General features: G+C 43.2%; 1 protein-coding gene across 1 annotated transcript in view; it reads left to right on the top strand.

The window, feature by feature from the left end:
* Window positions 1–27904, top strand: part of COL21A1 (collagen type XXI alpha 1 chain) — a 384255-nt gene that overhangs the window by 311155 nt on the left and 45196 nt on the right. The window contains exon 19 of the mRNA XM_075864141.1: window positions 24419–24472. Coding sequence (XP_075720256.1) covers window positions 24419–24472 — 54 coding nt within the window. The remainder of the gene's footprint in view (window positions 1–24418; window positions 24473–27904) is intronic.

Here is a 27904-nt window from a genome sequence, read left to right as displayed (position 1 = left end):
AAGGTTTCATAACATTCAAGCTCATCTTTTACAGAGGAGTGAGGAGGATGAGATGAACCAAGTTCTAAACAAATGTTTTAGAAACTAATAAATACACAGTTACCCCAGTTGTGGTCTGCAAGACTAGGAAAGCAAATAAGAGGAATATATATTGAGAAGGAAGTAGTTCTGAAAAGATATAATAAAAAACAAATACATCAATGTAGAGAATGGGTTATTACTGCAAAAAAAATATTTTAAAAATCTCCTTTGGTTAACAAGGTGCTCAACTAAAGTATGAAACACTTATAAAACAACAAGAAACCCAACAGATCTCATATAATTCTAAACAATAACCATTAGTCTCACAGGGCAAATAAGTGGCTAGGTGCTTCTTGAGTATAGCATCACACCTCCAAAAAGTCAAGGAATAGCAACTCCAAAATTATGAACATATGCAAAAAAGAGAACCAGGAGTCCTATACTATTATAGTATGAAAATAGAAAATGTAAATCTTTATTGATACACGTAAATGAACAATAAAATATGGAGGATCCAAAACTGGATTTAACTGTATTTGAGCCAATTTTCACATTATACAGGTGACCAAAAGACTGAATTGCTGATGCAAGAAAGTCACACAAATTGAGAGAGAAAATGATAACAAATGTAACCAGTCACTGTAAAGCAACACCTTCTCAAGAACAAGTGAATGACCTAATGCATGTAAAAAAGAAGTATATGATGTTGGTCATGAATGCAAAAGTGTACAAAGTACAGCTGTAAATGGAATAACCAAAAAACAAGGGAGGTATGCGCTGGTATAAAGACAATACAAATCCATCTCAATGGAGAAGTCTAGAGTGATCTGCTGGTAGTGCAGTTCCCCAAACAAACAAATGCTAGCGGACAAAGTTCCATTAGAGATATCAAAAGCAAAAGTGCCTTACCCATAAGGAGTGATGTAGTTAAATGGCACGTAAATGTGCCCTACGCGCGTTTTGCGTGTAGCTTTATCAATATTTAAACAATATTTCTTTGAAGCAGTAGATCCAGTAAATTTTTGGTGGAAATAACACGGAATCAAAACCCACCAAATTATATTGCAGCCATTACTGGTAACTCAATACAGTTTTGTACAGGGGAGTGCCATAACTTATAACATTAGAAGAGTATTTTTTTTTTCATTTTCAATTTGCAACAGAACATCTGCAGAACAAAGGAATGCTTTGTTTGGATGCAATAAAAGCATTTGATACAGTTGAATGGGATGTCCTTTGGCAAACTTTGAATAGATTTGGCTTTGGTGATGGGTTTATCAAATGGTTTAGAATTTTATATAATGAACCTGTGGAGAGAGTGAGTGCGGACGGAGTTATATCTCTACCATTTACTTAAGCAAGGGGCACCCTTCAGGGATGTCTATTGTCCCCTCTTCTGTTTACCATCTTGAAGTAGTCATAAAAATTAGATCAAACTTTTTATTAGGGGACTATGAATAAAATGTATCTCTACCTGGATAGCATGCTCCTCTTTCTGAGGTATATGAATTCAGTGGGGCATGTCATCTTTCTATATGAAAATTTGGTAATTTACCTAACTTATAACTTTATTTCCTTGAAACTCAATTGCAGCATTTAATAGGTTGGGATCACGTTAATCCAAATAAATATTTTTGGGGCAAATATAGGAAGTGGAGAATCCAAATATGTATATAAAGAATTAGAGGCTGTTTTTTTTTTTTTTTTTTAATACTTTAGATAGGGAAAAAGTTGTGTATTAGTTATAACAAAATAAATGGCCAATGGTGAAAGAGATTGAGGATATAAAAGCCTCGATAGACATCACACCTGTTTGGAATTTTTTTTTTATTGAAGAATTTAGAAAGATAGCAGATATTCAATTTTGTCAGAAATTTAATATCACTAAAGTATCACAATTGTTTCTTAATAACACACTTTTCTGAATTTGCTAAGTTTGTATATAAGTTCCAGACCCTGGATTATATAGGTATATACAGCTTCAAATTGTGTATAATTTGTAACATCTATGGCCACGGCCAGTCGTTTTGACTTACCCCTCGACGGCCGTGGCCATGGACATGTGTCTTCTCTGCAGCGTCGCCCCCCAGTGAGGCACTGGCACTCACTTCCTGGTATCGAGACTGTCTGCCGTAGGGCGCACGCGCCCTCGCGTGTACGGTCTTAAAGGGCCAGTGCGCGCATAAATGCAGGAAGTCTGCAATCAAGCCCAGAATGCTACTGGACTATAAAAGGGGCTCTGCCCTCTTGTTCTTTGCCTGAGCGTTGTTCGTTACCCAAAGTTTGTCTTGCAAATGGTCTCCTAGTGTCTTCAAGTTCCCAGGTGTTCCCTATTCCTGTATCCTGTTTCCTGTGCTATCCACATCAAGTATCGTGCTGAGCTGTTGTCGTGTTGTGCTGCCTTCCACGCCTGTTCTGCTACGCCACGCCTGACGTCTACCCGCCGCCTGATCCCAGCTGAGCCTGCCTTGCTACTGTACGCCCAAGCATTTCCGTCGGACGGAACCAAAATCGCCTTCATCGTGTCTCTACTTGCAGGCAATGCCCTGGCATGGGCAAACCCTACCTGGGAATGTCAGGGACCCGAGGCCCAAGACTTCCAGGGCTTCGTGCGGTTATTCCGGACTGTTTTCGAGGAGCCAGGACGAGTCTCATCGGCAGCCGCTGCTATCTTTAACCTTCGCCAGGAGGACACCTCCGTGGGCGAATTTCACCATCCAGTTCTGGGCCCTGGCAGGAGAACTGTCCTGGAACAATGAGGCCTTGGTGGCATCCTTTTGGCATTGTCTATTGCCTGAGATCAAGGACGAACTTGCTGCCCGAGATCTGCCACCCGCCTTGGAGGACCTGATTCTGCTTGCCACTCGGGTGGACATAAGGCTGAGGGAGAGATCTCATGAGGTTCGTCAGGAGAGACGGATTCCTAGACTGGCGCCCAACTTCCGGCAACCCCTCTTGCCTCCTTCTACTGCTTTGCCCGAGGTTCCGATGCAAGTGGATCAGCTAAAATTGTCCATCCAGGTGAAACAGCGCAGGCGCATCTCTGGACTCTGTTTATATTGCGGCCTCGCTGGCCATGTCGTTCGTCTGTGTCCTCAGAAGCCAAAAAACCCCAACGCCTAGGTTTGGTTGAAGAGACAACCCTGGGCGCTACTGCATTTAATCGAGAACTCTCCTCCAAATTGTTCATTCCCGTGACCATCATTGCTGGCGAGAGGCCCCATCCGGTCTCTGCCTACCTGGACTCTGGCTCTGCAGCCAATTTCAACTGCCAAGACCTTGTGGATCTTCTTCAGTTGCCCACTGTCCTGCTGGAAAGGCCGTTGATCGTTGCCTCGGTAGATGGACTACCATTGCCTGACCCAGTTTTGTCTGTGACCAAGCCATTAAGACTACAAGTGGGAGCTCTTCATTCTGAGCTCACCTCCCTGTTTGTCCTGCCCAAGCCCGTCAACTCCGTGCTGCTGGGTTTGCCTTGGCTCCGTGTACACTCCCCAGTCCTGGATTGGAAATCTGGAGAGTTTCTCCAGTGGGACCCCAAGTGTCTCGACTGCTGTCTGGGTCATATCCATCCACCGCACCCTCCTCCACTTCAGTCATTGGAAGGGTTGCCTTCTTGTTACTCTATGTTCTCTGATGTCTTCGATAAGAAGGAAGCTGAGACCTTGCCGCCACATCGAGCATATGATTGTCCGATCGACTTGGTTCCTGAGACTTCCCCTCTTCGCGGTAGAGTGCACCAGTCAATGTCTGCCTACATTAAAGACAATCTGGAGAGGGGCTTCATTCATAAATCCTCATCCCCGGCCGGAGCTGCGTTATTCTTTGTCAAGAAGAAAGATGGATCCCTTCGACCCTGCATTGACTACCGAGGCCTCAACCAGATCACGGTGAAGAACAGGTACCCATTGCCGTTAATTTTCAGAACTGTTTGATTGCATACGGGGGCCAAAAACTTTTTTGTAAACTGGACCTGCCTGGGGGGCCTACAATCTGATCCAGATTCGTCAAGGTGACGAGTGGAAGACTGCTTTTAATACTCGTGATGGGCACTATGAATACCTAGTTATGCCCTTCGGCCTGTGTAACGCCCCCGCGGTGTTTCAAGAATTTGTCAATTAAAATTTTTGTGATCTTCTTTATGTTTGTGTTGTGGTGTATCTCGATGACATTTTGATTTTTTCCCCAGATCCAGTAACTCATCATAGTCCACCAGGTGTTACTTCGTTCAAGAGAGAAACATCTTTATGCCAAGCTGGAGAAGTGCGTATTTGAAAAGAAGTCTCTACCCTTCCTGGGCTATATCATCTCCAATCAGGGTCTCAAGATTACCCTGAGAAGGTAAAAGCTGTCCTGGAGTGGCCACGCCCCCAAGGCTTAAGAACCATACAACGCTTCCTGGGATTCGCCAACTTCTACCGGCTGTTCATTCCCAACATTCCCAAAAAGGGTATGAATGCCAAAGTGTGGACTCCGGAGGCAGAAGCCACATTTGAATCCTTAAAAAAGCCTTCACGTCAGCCTCTATTCTTCACCACCCTGATGTATCCCTACAGTTTTCATTAGAAGTGGACGCTTCCCCTGTTGGTGATTGTGCACTGTTGTTCCAGAAAGGTTCAAAGGGCAAGACTGTGGTATGTGGCTACTATTCTAAGCTGTTTTCTTCCACAGAGCGCAACTATTCGATTGGGGATCGGGAATTATTGGCCATCAAGCTGGCTCTGCAGGAGTGGAGACAACTACTGAAAGGCGCAGTCCATCCTATCCTAGTCTTCACGGATCACAAGAACCTGACCTACCTACAGACGGCCCAGCGGTTGAATCCTCGTCAAGCCAGGTGGTCGTTGTTCTTTGCTCGGTTCCGGTTCGAACTCCACTACCGACCTACCGACAAGAATATGAGGGCCGATGCCTTATCTAGGTCATTTGAAACAGAGGACACTGTGGAGTCCCCTCCCCACAGAATATCATTGATCCTTCCTGCATCTTCTCTGTGAACCCTCTGCAAGTTAGAGACATTCCTCCGGGAAGGACTTTTGTGCGCCTGGCAGACAGAGGAAGAATCCTTCGCCGGGGTCACCGTTCCAAGCTGGCAGGTCACGCGGGTGCTTGTAAGACCCAAGAACTAATCGCCCGCCAGTTCTGGTGGCCCACGCTGGGTGGTGGTGGATAGATTTTCTAAAATGGCTCATTTTGTCCCCTTGACTGGTCTGCCTTCTGCTGCGCGATTGGCCAACCTCTTCATTCACCACATCTTCAACACATCTTCCAGCTGCACGGCTTGCCTCTGCATATTGTCTCGGACAGAGAGGTCCAGTTCACCTCGAATTTGTGGAGAGCACTCTGCGGTCTCCTCGGTGTCAAGTTGGACTTCTCTTCGGCCTATAATCCGCAATCAAATGGGCAAGTCGAGAGGGTTAACCAGACCGCATAAAGAGAAAGGCAGATACAAGAAGACGGGCTCCTCCTCAGTTTCTTCCAGGTATGAAGGTCTGGTTGTCTTCAATGCATATCAGGCTGAGGGTGCCGTCCCGCAAATTCGCCCCTAGGTTCCTCAGACCCTTTGAAATCCTGCTACAGATTAACCCAGTGTCTTTCAAGCTGCGGCTGCCTCCCACCCTCAAGATCCCTAACTCCTTCCATGTCTCCTTGCTGAAGCCCGTGGTCCTGAACCACCATTCCAGGACTCCTAGTTCCGCAGTGGTCCCTGGCGGCTCGTATGGGACTTTTGAAGTAAGGGAGATTCTGGCCACCAAGAAGTTGGGTGGAAGGACGTTTTATTTAGTGGATTGGAGGGGGTTTGGTCCAGAAGAGAGGTCTTGGGAGCCAGAGGAGAACATCGATGACCCTGTCCTCGTGAGGAAGTTTCTCTTCCGCTCTTGTCCCAAGAAGAGGGTGCGTAAGAGGTGGGATACTGTAACGTCTATGGCCACGCCTGTCGTTCTGACTTACCCCTCGACGGCCATGGCCATGGACATGTGTCTTCTCTGCAGCATCGTCCCCCAGTGAGGCGCTGGCACTCACTACCTGATATCGAGACTCTCTGCCGGAAGGCCCACGCGCCCGCGAGTGCATGGTCTTCAAGGGCCAGTGCACGCATAATTGCAGGAAGTCTGCAATCAAGCCCAGAATGCTACTGAGCTGTTGTCGTGTTGTGCTGCATTCCACGGCTGTTCTGCTACACCACGCCTGACGTCTACCTGCCGCATGGTCCCAGCCGAGCCTGCCTTGCTACTGTTCGAATTGCCACAGGTACTCTCTCTGGACTATAGACTCTGTACTATACCTGTTTGGTCAGTTGACGTCCCGCTACGCGGAACGTCCCAGTGGGTCCACACCTCGCATCGTGACATAATTGTACTATAAATAAAGAGAGATTTAGAATTACATATTGTAACAAATTAGAATATTTAGTAACACGTAGAATTAAAAATGAGTGAACTTCTGGAATTTCTAAACTTTTGGAGAAGAAAAATTATGACAGAAAATTATTTCATCACAAGATAAAAGGATGCAGGTATAATCTAACAACAGTGTGTCATTAAATTACAAAAGGACAACTTTCCAAGATTTTTATCATCTGAGGCAGGCATTATACACCTGGTGTGGAGTTACACAGATCAAAGACTCAGATTTATAATACAAAAAATGTATACAAAAAATGATACAAAAAATTTATAACCTACACACTACTCACAACTCTTATCAAGAAAATGATAAATACTTTATTAGTTCATTACATGATAAAACACACAATAATAAGAGGAAATTGCATACAAGGAATGTGGTATCACGGAGGATGTAACCATGCCAAAAAGTCTCATAATATTCAGGATGAACGTATTGAAGAGTATACAAACTGCATATCAGTACAGAATATGCAGAGTAACTATGATAAAGTGTACTGCGTGGTCAATAAAGTAAACAACACTACAGGTTATACATCGTTTCCATATTAAAGTGATTGGTTCAATCAAAAGTATAGGTTATGCAGAAGGCCTGAATGTTAAATGCAGAGAGCAATCATTAGTATACTGAACTGAACAAAAAGGTGTCCATGCAACTGTCACATGTATCACTGGACATGATCTGAAATATATATATGCACAATAGGTACTTTAACATCCACGGTCGCAGACCGCAGACTCCTATCATCCTGCAGACGTCTTCCTCCCCAGAGATGCCAGCACATGCGGCTGTCCTGTCCTGCAGTGACCACTAGGGTGCGCGCTGGAGTTCATTTCCGGCCTTAATGAGCCAGAGCACACACATGTTTTAGATTGACTGATTGCTCCCATGATCACCCTGGACTATAAGAAGGGCCCTGCCCGTTCCTTCAATGCCTGAGATTTGTTTGTGTTAGTCCATGAAAATTGTCCCTTAGTTTCTTCCAGTTCCCAGTATTTCCGTAACTGCTACCGGTATACTGTATCCCGTGCTACCTTGTTCCTGTGCTTTAAAGAGTTGGAGTAGTGTTGTACCACCGATCTGTCTGCTGTGTTACACCACGCCTGGTGTCTGCTGCCAAGGTCCCATCTGAGTCTAGTCATCGCTACTGTCTGAACCACGACAGGTACCTTTGCTTGAACTATAGACTTTACTTGGTACTCTGTATTGGCCAGCTGCTATACCGCTACGGCGGTACGGCCCACTGGGTCCACATACCCACAGATCGTTACAGGTACAAGTAAAATCAGGCAAGATGACTTCAATCTGCCCAACACACGTTTTGTAGTTCTTACTCACTTTTAAAGTTAAAAATAAGCACGATATCACAGTGAATCACATTCTATTTCTCTTAGGAGACAGAGAATCTCAGATCTTATACTTGTTTGGAAAGACAGGGCAAATAGGAAAGGTGGTGGTGTATGTTTGTATGTAAGAAGTGATATGAAGGCGAGTGTGGAGGTAAATACTGGAAAAAAAATGTGTCATCTATAGATCCCCAACATCACAGAGGAGATGGATGGTCAGCTATATAAACAGATGGAGCGGGCAGCACAGGGGGGGCACTGTAGTGATAATGAGAGATTTTAATTACCCAGATATTAATTGGTGTCATGGTTCGGCTACAACTACGAAGGGGAGAAATTTACTCAACCTATTGCAGGAAAATTTTATGGCCCAGTTTGTGGAAGACCCGACTAGAGGTGACGCTCTGATGGATCTTATTTTTTAATAATGCAGAGCTTGTCAGGAGTGTCAATGTTCGTGAAAACTTCGGTAACAGTGACCACAATATACTGTAGTTGCATTTTACTTATACTGTAAAAAACAAACACAGGCTGGGAGGGCAAAAGTACTTAATTTTAAGAAGGCCAATTTTCCCAGGATGAGGACTGCAATTCAGGACATAGAGAGGTAACAACTAATGTCAAATAATCGTACAAATGACAAATGGGAGATCTTAAAAACCACTTTGTATAATTATAGTGAAAAATTTGTTCCTATGGGTAAACCACACACGACTTACACCTTTTGGAAAAAGGGCAATATATGAAAAAAAAGGGCATTTGAAAAATACAAATCTGAGGGTACAGCTGTAGCCTTTGTAAATCATAAAGAGCTTAATAAAATCTGTAAAAAAGTAATAGAATCAGCAAAAATACTAAATGAAAGGCAGAGCGCCAAGGATAGCAAAACAAATCCCCAAAAATTCTTCAAGTAAATAAATGTAAAAAAGCCAAAGTCTGAACATGTAGGACCCCTAAAGAGTGGCAATGGGGAGTTGGTCACAGGGGATCAAGAGAACGCAGAGTTACTAAATGGGTTCTTTAGCTTTGTATATACAACAGGAGAAAGAGCAGCTGATGTAGCCGGTGTCAGTGCTGTTAATACATCAACTAATATACTCAATTGGCTGAATGTAGATATGGTCCAAGCTAAGTTAAATAATAAAAACGTGCACAAGGCTCTGGGACCTGATGTGTTACACCCAAGAGTTCTTAAAGAGCTGAGTTTAGTTATTTCTGTCCCCGGCTTTTCACGGTGTGGGGTGTGGACCCACTGGGCCGTACCGCATAGCGGATAGGCAGCTGGCCAACCAGGTACAATACAATGTCTATAGTCCAGAAAGGGTACCTGTGGCAATGTAGACAGTAGCAGTGATTCAGGCTTTAGATAATGCTCTGGCAGCAGACACCCGGTGGGTGTAACACAGCAGATGCAGCGGAAGACACAACTCGACTTCATCTCTAGACGGCACAGAGGCACGGTAGCACAGGATACAGGGTAAAGGCAGCAGGAACGGGTAACACTGGTAACTGGAAAACACTAGGAGACCATTTTCAAGACAAACTTTAGGTATACAACAACGCTCATGCAATGATCAAGAGGGCAGAGCCCCTTTTATAATCCAGCAGCATTCTGGACTGATTGCAGATTAGCTGCAATTGTGTGCGCACTGGCCCTTTAAGGCCGTGCACGCGCGGGGACGCGCGCCCTGCGGGAGACAGTCTCTGAAGCGGGAAGTGAGTGCTGGCATCTCCCAGGAGGGAGATGCCGCCGAGAACTCACATGTCCATGGCCGCAGCCGTCAGAGTGTAAGTCTGAACGACGGGCCACAGCCATAGACGTTACAACGCTTCATAATATTTAGAGATTCTAGTGACTGGTATATTGCCAAGGGTCTGGCACAGGGAAAATGTAGTGCCTATTTTTAGAAAGGGCTCTAGGTCTTCCCCGGGTAATTATAGACCAGTAAGCTTAACATCCATCGTGGGAAAAATGTTTAAGGGGCTAATGAGGGACTATATACAGTAGTATGTGACAAAAATAATAGTATTATAAGTGACAGCCAGCACGGTTTTACTAACGACAGAAGCTGCCAAACCAACTCGATATGTTTTTATCAAGAGGTGAGTAGAAGCCTAGACAGAGGGGCCGCTGTGGATATAGTGTTTTTGGACTCTACAAAGGCATTTGACACTGTCCCTTATAGACGTCTAATGGGTAAATTAGGGACCATAGGTTTAGAAAGTATATTTTGTAATTGGATTAAGAATTGGCTCATCCAGAGAGTTGTGGTCAATGATTCCTACTCTGAATGGTTACAAGTTATAAGTGGTGTACCCCAGGGTTCTGTGCTGGGACAACTATTATTCAACTTATTTATTAATGATATAGAGGATGGGATTAATAGCACTGTTTCTATTTTTGCAGATGCCCAAACACTCAGTGTGTCCAAATCGGCTTATAATTTATGAACATCTTCCATAGGCTGAAGTTGTTCATAAATTATAAGCCGATTTGGACACACTGAGTGTTTGGGCATCCACTTGGCAAATGAGATGTAATGTAGATAAATGTAAAGTTATGCATCTGGGTACAAACAACCTGAATGCATCATATGTCGTAGAGGGAGCAATACCAGGGCAGTCACTTGTTGAGAAGGATCTGGTTCTACTTGTAGATCATGGACAAGATAACACCATGCAATGTCAATCAGCTGCTTCTAGGCCAGCAAGATATTGTCATGTATTAAAAGGGGCATGGACTCGCGGGACAGGGTGTCACGATCTGTGGGTGTGTGGACCTACTGGGCCTTACCGCCGTAGCAGGATAGCAGCCGGCCAATATAGAGTACCAAATAAAGTCAAACAATAGTATACCAAGTCAATATATATATAGTCCAAGCACAAGGTTACCTGTGATAGTCCAGACAGTTGTAACCGCTAGGCACAGATGGGACCTTGGCAGCAGCTAATGCAAAACGTGGCAGAGGACACCAGAGAAGGTGTAACACAGCAGGCATAACAGACAGCACAACATGACTCCACACTAGAGATGGCATGGCAACAAATACAGCACAGGACACAGGATACGGGTGTTAGGGCATGGGAACACAGGGTACAGGATACGACTACGGGACCATTTGCAAGACTAACAGCGGAATACAAACAATGCTCAGACAAGGAGTAAAAGGGCCCTTCTTATAGTCCAGGGTGACCATGGGCTAATTACTGATGATTTACAAGTACGCGCACTGGCTCTTGAAGGCCGGGCGCGACCGTGCGCGCACAACCTATGGGACACAGCAGAGCGGAGTGGAAGTGAGTGCTGGTCTGGATGTAACAGTATTTCCCCACTTACGCCTCCTCTTCATGGGGCCAGAGAGAGATAGGAACTTCTTATCGAGGGTAGGGGCATTGAGGTTCTCTTCTGGCTCCCAGGACTTCTCCTCTGCACCAAACCCCTTCCAATCCACCAAATAAAAAGTCCTTCATCCTACTCTCTTGAAGTCCAGGATCTACTTAACCTCGAACACATTGGAAGAACCACTGGGAGCAACTGCAGGGCTAGGAGTTTTATTGTAGCAGTTCAGGACCACAGGCTTCAGGAGGGACACATGAAAGGAGTTAGGGATTTTGAGGGTAGGCGGCCGCCGAAGCTTATAGGAGACTGGGTTAATTTGATGCAGGATCTCAAAAGGTCCGAGGAGCCTGGGAGCAAATTTGTATGAAGGCACCTTCAGACGGATATTTCTTGAGGACAGCCAGACTTTGGTACCCGGAAGTTACTGAGGCAGCTCTCTTCTTCTTGTATCCGCCTTTCACTTCATGCGATCGACTGGCAGCAAAATAGAGGAATGGGTCTGTTGCCAGATTTTCAGAAAGTCCCCAAATGCTGAGTCGGCTGCGGGTACCTGAGATGTAGCCACCACGGGAAGAGGGATTCATGAATGTTGGCCGTAGGCAATGAAGAACGGTGTGGAAGTGGTGGACTCACTGGTGTGGTTGTTATAAGAGAACTCGGCCCATGGAAGAAGCTGTACCCAGTCATCATGCTGCATGGAGATGAAGTGGCAGAGATATTTCTCCATGATCTGGTTAATCATCTCGACTTGACCATTGGACTGGGGGTAATAGGCTGAGGAAAAGTCCAATTTCACATCCAGGAGTTTACAGAGGGCTCTCCAGAATTTTGAGGTAAATTGAACTCCCCGATTGGACACGATGTGAAGGGGCAAGTCATGCAAGCAGAAGATGTGCTGAATAAAGAGATTTCCCAGTTGAGGTGCAGAAGGTAGACCGGGCAGCGGGATAAAACCACCACCACCCAGACAGTATTGCATCCTGCTGAGGGGGGGGGGAGGTCTGGGACAACGTCCATTGCAATGCGCTGCCAAGGGGCATTGTGTACAGGCAGAGGTTGGATCAGACTGGAAGGTTTGGAGTGAGCAACCTTGTTAGAAGCACACACTGTGCAGGAAGAGACAAAGTCCACAATATCTTTGGGAAGCGTGGGCCACCAGTAATGACAAGTTATCAGGTCTCGAGTCTTGCGAACACAAGAGCTCACCGCAGGTTTGAACCTGTGTCCCAAGCGGAGAAAGAATTCTTCTCCTATCTGTCCCCTGAACAAAAGTCTTATCCGGAGGGATGTCTCTAAATTGCAAAGGATTGGCAGTGACAATGCAGCGGTTCTATGATACTTTGAGAGGACTCCATGGTGTCCTCCATTTCAAGTAACCTGGTCAGGGCATCGGCCCACACATTTTTGTCAGCGGGACGGTAGTGGAGCACAAATTGCAAATGGGTGAAGAACTGCGACCACCTGGCGTGATGGGGGTTTAGCTGTTGTCACGACTGGAGATAGGTGAGTTTCTTGTGGTCGGTGTATATCAGGATGGGGAGAGCTGCGCCCTCAAGCAGATGTCTCCACTCCTCCAAAGCCAATTTGATAGCCAGTAACTCCCGATCCCCAATAGAGTAATTGTGCTCTGCGGACAAAAAAGTCTTGAGTAACAGCCACATACTACTGCCTTTCCTTTGTAACCTCTCTGAAACAGAGGTGCACCTGCACCAACAGAAGAAGCATCCAGCTCCAAAGAGAACTGTCGAGACATGTCAGGATTAGAGATGAGCGAACCGGGACAACCGAACCCGGTTTCGGTCCGAACATCGCGAAAAGTACGGTTCGCAGCGAATCCGAACTTCACCGGGTTCGGCCGAACACGTTTTGACCGAACCCGGGCGGGCAGAAAAAACATTACAAAAATATTATACTAATCGGCAGCCACTTGTCTCTATCAATCATTGATAGAGAAAAGAGGCTGCTGATTAAAAATAAAATAAAAAGCATTTCATACGTACCCGGTCGTTGTCTTGGTGACGAGTCCCTCTTCTTCCTCCAGTCCGACCTTCTTTCCTGACGCGGCAGCCTGTGATTGGCTGCAGAGGTCGCGGCAGCCTGTGATTGGCTGCAGAGGCGGTCACGTGACGTGCGTGACCGCCACTACAGCCTGTGATTGGCTGCAGCGGCGACATGGATGAAACGTCATCGCTGGAGGCCGGACAGGAGGAATGTAAGTATGAACGTATTTTTTATTTTTTTTTATTACATTAAAATTGTATTTTCCGCGCATGGTACTGTCAAGGTTGCTGACAGAGTTAGTGCAGCCCATTAACTCTTTCAGCACCCTGGACAGTACCATGCTCGGCGCACGAAAATTATAGGTTCGGTCAGAACTAGTTCGGTCCGAATCAAACTTTTTTGTGAAATTCGGCGAACTAGCCGAACCGAACTTTTCATAAGTTCGCTCATCTCTAGTCAGGATGATGGAGGATCGAGGCTGAATTGAAGGCATTCTTGAGGTTATTGAGTGCTGACTCTGCCTCTGGAGTCCACACCTTCGCATTAATACCTTTCTTAGTAAGGGTAGAGATGGTGGCCGTCAGTGAAAATAAATTTGGGATAAACTGCCGGTAGAAGTTAGCGAATACCAAAAAACGCTGTATGGCCCGCAGGTCCTGAGGACGTGGCTGCTCCAGGACGGTCTTCACTGTCTAAGGGTCAATCTTGAGACCCTGATCCAAGATGATGTAGCCCGAGAAGGGCAAAGAATTATTTTCAAAAGTACATTTCTCCAACTTGGCATACAGGCGATTCTCCCTTAATCGCAGCAGGACTTGACGGACATGCCTTCGATGTGTCGTCGGATCTGGTGAGAAGATCAAAATGTCATCAAGAAAGACTACAACACAGACATAGAGGAGATCTCAGAAGATATTATTGACAAATTCTTGGAAGACCGTGGGAGCGTGTCACAGGCCGAAGGGCATCACCAGTTATTCATAGTGCCCGTCTCGAGTGTTAAATGCCGTTTTCCACTCGTCACCTTGACAGATTCGGATAAGGTTGTAGGCTCCACGCAAGTCTAGTTTAGAGAAGATCTTGGCTCCTCGAATACAATCAACTAATTCAGTGGCAAAGGGTATTTGTTTTTAACTGTGATCTGGTTGAGAACACGGTAGTCAATGCATGCTCGAAGAGATCCGTCTTTTTTCTTTACGAAGGAAAACCCGGCGCCAGCCGGGAGGAGTATTTTCATATGAAACCCCTCTCCAGATTCTCCTTGATATAGGCTGACATGGACTGAGTCTCTAGCAAGGAGAGGAGGTTAACCCATCCGCGGGGAGGTGAGGCATCAGGAAGCAGTTCAATTGGGCATTCGTACGCCCAGTGTGGGGAAAGTATCTCATCCACCTTCTTGCCAAAGACGTCCGCGAACTATGAAAAATGAGTAGGTAGTCTTATCAACGACTGAGGCATTGCAGGCAGAACAGGATGAACCTGTAACAGGCATCGGAGGAGACACTTTGAGCCCCACTGGAGAACCTCTCCGGAATTCCAGTCCAGGACTGGGGCATGAAGCAGGAGCCAGGGCCGTCCCAGCAACACAAGATTGATGGCTTTGGGCAAGACAAAAAAAGTAATCAGCTCAGTATGAAGGGCTCCCACTTGGAGCTTCAGTGGCTTGGTCTTGGACATGATGGGATCGGGCATAGGAAGACCGCTCACCGAAGCAACAGCCAGGGGTGTCTCCAAGGGAGCCGTCGGCAACTGAAGCTGATCCACTAGGTCCTGTTGGATGAAGTTTGCCACAGATCCGGAGTCCAGGTAGGCAGAGACCCAGTATGCCTCCTCACCGGACACGATGGTCAGGGGAATGGACAATTTGGGAGAGAATATTTTATTTTGCGCCGTTCTGCCCAGGGTTTTCTCTCCAACCAAACCTAGGCACTGGAGTTTTTTGGTTTTTGGGGGCACAGACGCACAAAATGGCCTCCGAGGCCGCAATACAGACAGAGTACCGAAAAGCATCTGCGTTTTTCTCTTGGACAGACAATTTTAGGTGGTCTACTTGCATAGGCTCCTCAGGTGGAGCAGCTGATGAGGGTTACAGGGGTTACTGGAATGTAGGAGTCAGCCTAGGAAGTCTTCTGGCCCGGCGAACCTCTTGAGACCGTTCCTGCATGTCAATCCTGGTAGCTAGAAGAATGAGGTCATCTAGAGTAGAAGGCTGATCTCGAGCAGCAAGCTTGTCCCTGATATCAGAGGATAGCCCCTGCCAGAATGTGACATCTAAGGTCGTAGTTGTTCTAGGTCAGCTCTGCCGCAAGGGTACGGAACTGAATGACGTACTCACCCACAGAGGTGTTTCCTTAGCACAGGGTCAGCAAGGATGCAGCTGCTGAAGAGACCCGTCCTGGTTCCTCAAATACTGTGCGGAAAGTTTGAAGGAAATACTGCAAGTCACGTTCCCAGATTGGATTTGCTCATGCCAGGGCCTTGCCAGTAAGGAGAAGGACTATGAATGCGAGAAGGAAATGTTCTGGCATGTAGGCTGAAGTGGATCTGGCACTGTTTCAGAAATCCCCTGCAGGCCCTCGCGTCTCCGTCGTAGTGAGGAGGTAGTGGCAGCGAGAGTCAGAAGTCGGCACTGGCATTGACAGGAGGTGTAGCAGGAGGAACAGCCGGAGCAACAGGAACCGGTGCTGTGGCGACTGCGGCTTGCGCATCCAGCTGATGTGTAATGGAATTCACAGCCAGGAGGAGTTGGTCCTGTCGTGACGTATGTCTGCCTGCATGTCTTGTGACGTCGTCATAGTCTTAGGTTGGTCAGCGGGTTTCATGGCCTGAGCGTACTGTAACGATCTGTAAGTGTGTGGACCCACTTGGCCACACCGCCGTAGCGGTATAGCAGCTGGCCAAACAACAGTGTACCAAGTCAATATATATATATAGTCCAAGCACAAGGGTACCTGTGATAGTCCAGACTGTAGTAACGGCTAGGCACAGACGGGACCTTGGCAGCAGGTGATGCAAAACATGGCGGAGGACACCAGACGTGGTGTAACACAGAAGGCGTAACAGACAGCACAACGCCACTCCACACTAGAGATGGCACGGGAACAAATACAACACAGGATACAAGATACGGGTAGTAGGGCACGGCAACACAGGGAGCAGGATATGACTAATGGGACCATTTCCAAGACTAACAGAGGAATACAAACAACGTTCAGGCAAGGAGTAAAAGGGCAGAGCCCTTCTTATAGTCCAGGGTGATCACGGGCTAATTACTGATGATTTACATGTGCGCGCACTGGCCCTACTATGTCAATGTGTAGAATTTTTGTTTCATCCCCTCCCTTTAAACCATCCCTTGGTTGATCTTGATGGACATGTGTCTTTTTTCAACCGTACTATGTAACTATGCAACTCTTATTTTTAGCGAGATTGATGATTAAACATGAGTAGCTATGAGAAAAAACTCCAAATATGAGGAAATGGAGACATTATGTGAATAGGGTCATTCTCTATAAAAACAGTTATTATTTAGCTATAGGAGGAACCTAGAGATTTAATAACAAATAAAAGCCTTGGAGTAAGGCTGAGTTCACACTGAGTTTTTTGCCGCAGTCATTTTGAAATTTTGAGGCAGATTTTGATCTGCTTGCACCCAGTTTGCCGCAATTTTCGCAGTATTTTTCGCTCGCGCCCATTGAAAACGCTGTGAAATACGCATTCTCTGCCTCCCATTGATGTCAATGGGAGGTAAGAGGCGTAAATGCCAGAAGATAGGGCATGCCGCTTCTTTTTACCACAAGCATTTTTTACCGCTCGCGGTAAAAAAACGCGTCCGCCTCCCATTGAAATCAATTGGAGCCATTTTTGGCCGTTTTTGCGGCGCGGTTTCCGACACGGTTTCCACATCAAAAAACGTGTCAAAAAACTCTGTGCGAACAGGGCCTAATGTGTTAGATAGTCAGCAAAGGTCTTTATTCAGGGTTTAACCTCTTTCCACCAAAGCTATTTTTTAGATTTTCACATTGTTAACTTTTTTTCACCATCTTCCAAAAGCCAGAACTTTTTTTTATTTTTCCATCGATACAGCAGTATGAGGGCTTGTTTTTTGCGAGACAAGTTGTAGATTTTTACACTATCATATGTAGTGGGTAATTGGAAGAAAATTATTTGTGCAGTGGAATTCGAAAAGCTGGCAAGCTGTAGTTTCTATTGGCACCATTTTGGGGTACATTTTGATCATTTTTTATTAAATTTTTTTGTGGAAGATAAAGTGACCAAAAAACAGTGATATAGGCGTTTTATTTAATTTTTTTTACAGCATTCACTGTGCAGGTTAAATAATGTTATATTGTAACAATTTGACTCGGACGCAGCGATACCAGTTATGCTAATTATTTTCACATTGTGCTTGGGGAAAATGGAAAAAGGTGTTGTTTTTTTACTTTCTATACTTTTATTTTTTTATATATATTAAAAAAACTTAATTTAACCGTATTTACCTTTTTTTTACTAGTCCCCCTAGGGTACTTGAACCGGCGATCGTTGAATCGCTTGCATGATATACTGCAATACCGCAGGGCTTTATAGGAGTACAATGATGGCAGACCTGGGGGCCTTCGTCAGGCCCCCAGGCTGACATGCCAACCCTCGGCACCCCGCAACTGCATCATGGGGGAGCTGATGCAACGTCACAGGCGGCCGCCCCATATTTCTAACCACTTAGATGCCACAGTCACATTTGACCGCGGAATCTATGGGGTTAAACAACCGGGATCTTGCTTGAGTGGGATTCTGCTCGTTACACTGAAGTGTTGGCTGTTACACAGAGCTGACACGCTCATTCTGTGGAGAAGGTTCAGTAAATTCGAAACTCCCCACCCGACCTGAGCCGTATATATATGGCTGATGTTGGGAAGGGGTTAATTTGAAGATTGGTTATGTTGTTTGTTATTTTTTCCTCCCCCTAATCTCCTTTTCTATCGGTGAGTTATGGGGTGAAAGTTGTAGTATTATAGTAAATTGTTACTTATTATTGTTGTTAATATTTCTCTTTTTGTATAAAGAAATAAAGATTAAAATAAGCTCTACTTGTGCCACAAAATAATATATATATATATATATATATATATATATATATATATATATATACACACTACCGTTCAAAAGTTTGGGGTCACCCAGACAATTTTGTGTTTTCCATGAAAACTCACACTTATATTTATCAAATGAGTTGCAAAATGACTAGAAAATATAGTCAAGACATTGACAAGGTTAGAAATAATGATCTTTATTTGAAATAATAATTTTCTCCTTCAAACTTTGCTTTCGTCAAAGAATGCTCCATTTGCAGCAATTGCAGCATTGCAGACCTTTAGCATTCTAGCTGTTAATTTGCTGAGGTAATCGGGAGAAATTTCACCCCATGCTTCCAGAAGCCCCTCCCACAAGTTGGATTGGCTTGATGGGCACTTCTTGCGTACCATACGGTCAAGCTGCTTCCACAACAGCTCTATGGGGTTGAGATCTGGTGACTGCGCTGGCCACTCCATTACAGATAGAATACCAGCTGCCTGCTTCTTCCCTAAATAGTTCTTGCATAATTTGGAGGTGTGCTTTGGGTCATTGTCCTGTTGTAGGATGAAATTGGCTCCAATCAAGCGCTGTCCACAGGGTATGGCATGGCGTTGCAAAATGGAGTGATAGCCTTCCTTATTCAAAATCCCTTTTACCTTGTACAAATCTCCCACTTTACCAGCACCAAAGCAACCCCAGACCATCACATTACCTCCACCATGCTTGACAGATGGCGTCAGGCACTCTTCCAGCATCTTTTCAGTTGTTCTGCATCTCACAAATGTTCTTCTGTGTGATCCAAACACCTTAAACTTCGATTAATCTGTCCATAACACTTTTTTCCAATTTTCCTCTGTCCAATGTCTGTGTGCTTTTGCCCATATTAATCTTTTCCTTTTATTAGCCAGTCTCAGATATGGCTTTTTCTTTGCCACTCTGCCCTGAAGGCCAGCATCCCGGAGTTGCCTCTTCACTGTAGACGTTCACACTGGCTATTTAATGAAGCTACCAGTTGAGGACCTGTGAGGCGTCTATTTCTCAAACTAGAGACTCTAATGTACTTGTCTTGTTGCTCAGTTGTGCAGCGGGGCCTCCCACTTCTCTTTCTACTCTGGTTAGAGCCTGTGTGTGCTGTCCTCTGAAGGGAGTAGTACACACCATTGTAGGAAATCTTCAGTTTCTTGGCAATTTCTCGCATGGAATAGCCTTCATTTTTAAGAATAGACTGTCGAGTTTCACATGAAAGCTCTCTTTTTCTAGCCATTTTGAGAGTTTAATCGAACCCACAAATGTAATGCTCCAGATTCTCAACTAGCTCAAAGGAAGGTCAGTTTTATAGCTCCTCTAAACAGCAAAATAGTTTACAGCGATGCTAACATAATTGCACAAGGGTTTTCAAGTGTTTTGATTAGATTAGGTTTGCATCTGCAAACAAAAGAAACTCCACAGACTAAGGAAGAAATCGGGTCTCAAAATACAAGAAGGAAAGCAAAATCCACATAACCATTTGGATATACCATCCTCTGTTGTAAACCTCTCTCAGTATGAACCAAGCAAAATGGAAATGAATGTTCTATCTAAAGGACTTACATTTTGTCCCACTAAACCACTTGACAGAGCCCAGTTTTGCAGTGACGTGGAGGAATACTTCCGCAGATTGCGGCTGAAAGAATTATTTTCTGACAAAACAGATATGACATCACAAGCCGGGATGGGAAAAGAAACATCAAGAAAGAAGAAGACCACAAACTGGACCCCACAACCTGGATACAATCAAACTCTGGATTACTACATAGACTGCTTCAGAAAAAAAGTTAAATCTGAGATCTTGGACCAACAACACAAAGTAACACACAATCTCAGCATGGAGGAAAGGAATGCAACAAAATCACTAAAATCCAACAGAGACATCATCATCAAACCAGCTGATAAAGGAGGCGCTGTAGTGATTCTGAATACATCCGATTATATCCAGGAGGCACATAGACAACTCTCAGACAGAAAATACTACACCCTGCTTAATGAAGACCCCACCAATCAATACACAGTAGAACTTGTCCGTATCATCAATAATTTCAACGCTGTATCAGACAGTTTAATGGACCTTATACCGGACAATCCCAGAATGGGAACATTCTACATGTTACCTAAAATACATAAAGAAGGCAATCCAGGGAGACCAATCATTTCAGGTGTTGGGACTTTAACTGAGAATATTTCTGGCTGGGTGGAAAATCTTCTAAAGCCCTTGGTGAGGTGCACACCCAGTTATGTCCAGGACACCACAGATGTCCTCTGCAAACTCTCAGCTCTAGGTCCACTACCAGAGGGAACAATATTGGCAACTATGGATGTGGAATCTTTATATTCTAACATCCCCCATGAGGATGGCATAGCCGCATGCCAACACTTTCTTCAAAAGAACAATCTAGCGACAGAGCCAGCCCTACAACTCATCAGGTTCGTACTCCATCACAATTATTTTTTATTTGACAAAGACATATATCTGCAATGTATGGGAAGCGCTATGGGTAGCAAAATGTCACCACAATATGCTAACCTGTTCATGGCCAAACTAGAGGAAGAGTTTTTATCAACCTGCGCAACTAAACCTCTAGCATATTTCCGGTACATTGATGACCTGCTGATAATCTGGACAGGCTCTGAACATGAACTGCTTTCTTTCCATAAAAACTTCAACAAGTTCCATCCTACCATCAAACTCACTCTCAACTACTCTACATCTCAAATACATTTTCTGGACATGACCATATACATGAGAGACAACACCATACAAACAACAATCTACCATAAACCTACAGGCCGTCCAGCATATCTGAGATGGAACAGCTTCCATCCGAGACACATAAAGAAATCCATCATCTACAGCCAGGCTCTGCGATACATACGGATCTGTTCAGACTGTGAAGACACAAAACAACACCTGCTATCACTGAGGAATAGATTCTTACAACAGGGATACCATCCAAGGATTATAGATGATCAGATCTACAGAGCAACAAGAATTCCAAGGAGCAATCTTCTGGAGTACAAAAAGAAGGAAGACAACAACAGGGTTCCCCTAGTGGTCATATACAACCCCCAAATGAACATCTTGAGGAAAATTGCTGCTGATCTCCAACCTATATTTAACAAAGACAATAAACTGAAGGAAATATTCCCAGATTTACCACTCCTTGCCTACAAACAGCCACCAAACCTAAGGAATCTCCTGGTCAGAAGTGCCCTCTCACCACCAACAGAGACTGGCACTTTTCCTTGCAACAGTAGAAAATGCAAGACCTGTACCAACATCTGGTCATCAAACACCATCCAGATACCAAACACGCAGCAGGACTATAAAATCACTGGCACGTTCTCCTGTACATCCTCCAATGTAGTGTACATGATCCTGTGTACAAGGTGCATCAATAAAGGAATCTACATTGGAGAAACAATACAAAAACTACAAACCAGGATGAATCTTCACAGACATACAATAAAACAGGAGGTGGATACACCCGTGGGAAAACACTTCTCTGGACCAGACCACAGTTTGGCAGATTTAAAGGTACTCATTCTGAAGGGTCATTTTAAAAACAACAGAGAAAGAAAAATTTGGGAATTCAAGATGATGATAAAATTCCAGTCATTGACACAAGGCCTCAATCTAACACCAGGATTTATGAGCCACTACATGGACACACGTCACGTCCCCCATCAGACTGACTCCAGATGCCTTAACTCCTAAGTCATCACCCCTATAACCTCAGTTTTATTGCCCCGGCTTATCTTAATGATGTATCACCTCATGTACTAATTGTCTTTGTGTAACATCTAAATGTTGTGCTTTTTTCTAAGTCATTCATTTGTAAACTGCCTGAAGAAGGGGCCTCTGTGCTCTGAAAGCTTGCATATAGAACTTTTATGGTTAGCCAATAAAGGTATCATACCTATTATACTTTTGTCTTTTTTGACACAAAAGTATTTAACATTTCAAGTGTTTTCTAATCATCCATTAGCCTTCTAACACAGTTAGCAAACACAATGTACCATTAGAACACTGGAGTGATGGTTGCTGGAAATGGGCCTCTATACACCTATGTAGATATTGCATTAAAAACCAGACGTTTGCTGCTAGAATAGTCGTTTAGCACATTAACAATGTATAGAGTGTATTTCTGATTAATTGAAAGTTATCTTCATTGAAAAAAACTGTGCTTTACTTTCAAAAATAAGGACATTTCTAAGTGACCCTAAACTTTTGAACGGTAGTGTGTATATATATATATATATATATATATATATATGTATATATATATATATATATATATATATATATATATATATATGTATAAATAAACAAAACAAATTCCCCCTTTAAAATATATTATTCATTTTGTTGTGGGCATTCTGGCATCTGAAGGCCTTTTTCCTGAAAGGGTTAAAAGAATTGTCTGGTTTACAAAAAAAAATCAAATACCCTAATGGAGATTTCTGAGTTAATACAGGGGTTCTCTGCTCAGACAGAATGGTGAACTGCTATAAAGGATGTCTCTTGCTCTGAAGGACCTGGCAAGTTTTTGCATTATTCCGCTCACTGATTTCAATGGCCATTGTGTACTGCTTAATTGTTTCCTGAAGGAAACTGGGGGATGGGTAACAAAAAAAAAAAAAATTGCCAAAGCCAACAACCACTTTAAGTTAACTCTTCCACTATAATGATAATTCTACTGGTGATTGGGTAAAGGTGATTAAATTAAAGGTATCCATAAACTTTAGATATTTATAGGCAAATATAAACTAATTTTTGTAGAAATTTTCCTACCAACTTCAACTTAGGACCTCACTTGGATAAATGGTGACATTTTTGCAACTTTTCAAAGTCCAGTTGATTTAGGCCAATAATAGTTATATTATGACCTGATTAGACTAATACATTTTACATAAATATCTCCATTTTATAATTATTAATTTGCCAGAGCTATAGATTATGTGTTGCCAAATTGAGCATATAATGAGATTTATTTTTCTTTAAATGGAATGTCATGCATTTGATTTTCGTTTCCTTAATTAGATATAAAACTGTGGAAGAGAAATAACGTGTTTGTTCTTCTTAAATATTGTAGCTAGTGATTTTTTTATTTGAAAAGCTTTCCTGGTTGCGGCCATATTGGAAACACACACTACCATCCTATATTGTCTCAATAGAATTGCAGCAGGGTGTGTGTGCTATATGGCGGCTGAAATTAATGAGAGTCGATTGACAGAGAAATCTCTCTGATTATAACCGTCTTTAGGAATTGATGGAGTACAGCCTCTCCCCCAGAGACCAAGGATCGACAGGGGAGATGCATACAGAGCCTTATCTACAGTAATGTATTGCTATCCTGCCTTATCTATGCGTCTAGAAATACAATAGAGCTAATGAGATTACTTATACTGTCCCAATCTAAACAGCAAAGCTGACAAGTAAGCTTTGCAAAACTGTAAGTGTCATCATATTATTACTGCTCTAGTGTCCAGTGTTAAAGAGGCTCTGTCACCAGATTATAAGTGTCCTACATAATCTGATCGGTGCTGTAATGTAGATCACAACAGTGGTATTTATTTTGAAAAAACAATCATTTTTGAGCAAGTTATGACCTATTTTAGATTTATGCTAATGACTTTCTTAATAGGCAACTGGGCGTGTTTTTACTTTTTACCAACTGGGCATTGTGAAGAGAAGTGTATGACTCTGACCAACCAGTGACCAATCAGCATCATACACTTCTCATTGTTCCAGCCCACCTTCTTTCAATGCACAATCACACTGTAACAATAGCTGGAACAATTAGAAGTGTATGATGTTGATTGGTCACTGATCGGTCAGCGACATACACTCCTCTTTACAACGTCCAGTTGGTAAAAAGTAAAAACACGCCCAGTTGTCTATTAAGAAAGTCATTAGCAGAAATCTAAAATAGCTCATAACGTGCTCAAAAATTGTTGTTTTTCAAAATAAAAACCACTGCTGTTATCTACTTTACAGCACCGATCAGATTATGTAGGAGATAGGGCACTTATAATGTGGTGACAGAGCCTCTTTAAACTTGGAATAATTCAAGGTTCGTTTTATGTGGATAGTCACATAAAAAACAATTTGAAAAAATAAAAATCTAAATTAAATAATACGTAATTTTCTGTTATTAACTTTAACATGTTTTTTTATTTCTTTTTTACCCAGGGTGAAGCAGGACCTTCTGGGGAACCTGGTGTCAGAGGGCCTCCTGGGGTTCCAGTAGGTTTATAAAATGACACACATTGAACAAGTCATATTTGTATACAGTATGTTTAAAACCAGATACATTTAGCTAAAATAAAGTGGAAATTCCATGGGTATTTAGTACAGTAACATACTTCTTTCTTTAAAAAGTGAACACATTACACCAATATACAGTATGTAGTTTTTCCTTTTTTTCTTCAATATAGTACCAAGTAGAGAGGTATAATACACCTGTTAAGAGACTAACCCATGAATCTATCATGTTTCTGTTGAGTTTCAGCCCCTTTTCTCCTAGTAAATGTTAACAATTAAGCGAGGCATTGTACTGGTAGACAGGGCGAATACTACTAAAAGTAGGGGGAGCAAACAGCCAAATCACTAACCTCAGCAGTCCCATGCCATCATTTAGGGTGGGTTCACACACTGCGGTTGTTGTGCATTTTTGCCGCGACTACTGTGAAATGACGGCAAAACACAGGATTTTTTGCAAAATCACTAAAAATACTGTAGCATTTAGCCACTATATTGCGCTAATCGCAGCAAAAAAAAAAAAGAACCAAAACAGCAGCTTGAAAACCCAGCCTGAGGTCGGGTTCCCATGGGTCAGATACGCAGCGTAAAAACTGTGCAGGGTATCTGACCTGGAACCCGCAGCACCTTCCGTCCGTAAAACTCCACCACATTGTGGTGTTGTTTTTCGAATTGAATTTTTGCTGCGGAAAGCAGTGCTGGGGTAAAAATAAAAACGTCCCTACTTACCCTCTCCCTCTTTTCTACACGTACTCCTGCCTCCCAAGATGACGTTGCCGGCCATGTGACGCTGCAGCCTGTTATTGGCTGCAGCGGTCACATGGGATGAAACATCATCCCAGGAGGCTAGACTGCAGGAAGAAGGAGAGAGTTCTTGGTAAGTAAGATTTTTTTTTTTTTTCCTGAGTTGCGATTTTTGCGGTGGAATCACTGCGATTCCGCCTTAAAAGTTGCAACACACTGTTGCAGGTTTTGCATTCCCATTAAGTTCAGTGGGGATAACCCGCAACAGAAAATCAACGAAAATGCAGCATAATTTGACAGGCCACGGATTTAATTTCCCCACCGCAGGTCAATTTATTAACGTTTACACTGCTTTTTTTTCTGCAGCGTGGGCATGACATTTTCTAAATCTCATCCACTTTGCTGCTACTGTAAATACTGCGGAATTTCTGCACAGAATTAGTTAGATCGCTGGAATAATACAATGCAATACTAATGTATTGCAGTATATTGTCATTTTTACAGGCTTTTGTTAAGCCCTGACAGAGGCAGGTCTTAACAGAGACAGAGAGAAGGCCCCTGGGCTGCCATGACAACTATCGGCACCCCGTGACCACGACGCAGGGGGCTGATGGTATTTTAGAGGGTGTGGCCCCCCTCTTTCTAACGCTTTAGATGCCACGGTTGTGATTGACCATGGCATCTAAGGAGTTAAACGGTCAGGTACAGCACGATCACTGTTTCTGTCCGTTAGTCCAGGGTTTAAGCTGTAATACACAGCTGACACCCGCAGCGTATTGAATGGGCTCAGCGGGTGAACCCGCTCCAAACATCACGCCCCGCACCAGAACATGCTAGTGCGTCATGGTGTGTGAAGAGGTTAAAGAGGCTCTGTCACCAGATTTTCAAACCCCTATCTCGTATTGCAGCAGATCGGCGCTGCAATGTAGATTACAGTAACGTTTTTTTTTCTGAAGAGAAGTGGATGATACTTCTTGTCAGAACGCCCAGCTAGTAAAAGTAGTAAAAACGCCCCGATGTACGCACATAATACACGCCCAGTTGTACTTTTACTTTTCAACACGCCCAGTTGTACTTTTGCAAGCCTCATTTGCATAAATACAAAAATGGTCATAACTTGGCCAAAAATGCTCGTTTTAAAAAATAAAAAAAAAACGTTACTGTAATCTACATTGCAGCGCCTATCTGCTGCAATACGAGATAGGGGTTTGAAAATCTGGTGACAGAGCCTCTTTAAGGGTGAAATCCCACATTGTTAATTTTTTATTTTAGCCCATGCTCATGTAGCGAAAAGAAATCTAAGCACTATTCAGGGCATGCTGTGTATTTTTTACATTTTGTAATGCATAGGGTTAAATCCGTGGAATATACAAAGCAAAATCCGCTACAAATCCACATGTAATACTTGCAGATTTGCAGAAAATCTGCTCGGTGTGGTCATTTTCTTTTGCCAAGTCTGCTTTAAGCTTGGTTTATTTGCTCTTGCCCCATGAGTGTGCACATCCCTAGGTTCTATGTCCTCTGGGTAGAACTTCTTTCCATTGCTGACATTGTATATGTGTGAAAAGCTTTATTGATTTTAGAATGTTGATTTTAGAATGTACAGTGAAATTTCTTTCCATATTTTGCATTATTTATAATTTATGTAATAAATGCACAAATACTGCTGCTAACTTTTCTCATGTTTGCAGTGTTTAATAGTATATGTTTTCCTTCATTTTCTCTTTATGTTCATATCACAATACTTTAAATCAGATATCTCTTCATGGCTTATTTCAAGTTTTAGCTATTGTTGGATGAGAAATAGTAAGTTGAAATTGAAATAAGAATTACTACATTAACTCCAGATGGAGCAAAACATTGGGAATTCCCTTTTGGAAAATTTGACTTTGGAATAACTGATTTCTATTCCAAATTGTTCTTGGAAATAAGAGTCTATAAAGGAGAACAAGCTCTAATAGATATATTAATAACTCTGTTCTGGTAAATCCATTAGACAAAAAAGGAAAATAAGTGGCATGCTCACATGTGTATGTCCAAATACACAAAGTTAATTCAGATTTTGTAGTTTAATCAGATTGATTAGCAAACTATATGGGTGTTTCTAGTATTTTCTTTAATGAAATTATTCTATCCTTTAAACCACTGTTAATGTAAGTGGCTATGCAGTAATACATAAATCATGAAAGTTAAATCCAGGCCAATAAAGTTTATTATACGATGAAGCCTGAGAAATTTGATCTGATTATGTGCTGGGTGGTTGCAGAGTATAAGAAAAATATTTACTATGAAGACAACTTGCATTTAGTAACTGGTTTAAGCTTTCATGCACATGGTAGCGCCATACAGAGGTACACAGATTCCCTGCAGCTCCATACTACGGTGCCATAGGCACTAGGTGAGCTGCCATCTAGTGCCTCTGTGTGGCAGTGTTACAGAGATGCTCTCCCCTAAAAACAATGCTCCTAGTAGAAATAACCTCTGTTATAAAGCATTTTAAGGAACGTGCCACATTTTTTTTAAGATGGATTCATGCAGGTAGGAGAATAGGGATTACAAATTTATAATTTTGCCGTTATTTTTCATGCATTAGTCCATTTATGGTATCCGCTGAAATTCATTATGCCTATATCTGTTTCTTATCCATTTTTCCAAACTACCCACAATATACTT

Source organism: Rhinoderma darwinii, chromosome 4 (assembly GCF_050947455.1).
Source record: "Rhinoderma darwinii isolate aRhiDar2 chromosome 4, aRhiDar2.hap1, whole genome shotgun sequence".
NCBI lineage: Eukaryota > Metazoa > Chordata > Amphibia > Anura > Rhinodermatidae > Rhinoderma > Rhinoderma darwinii.
Note: the sequence above shows the minus strand (reverse complement) of the source record. Positions and strands in the feature narration are given on the sequence as shown.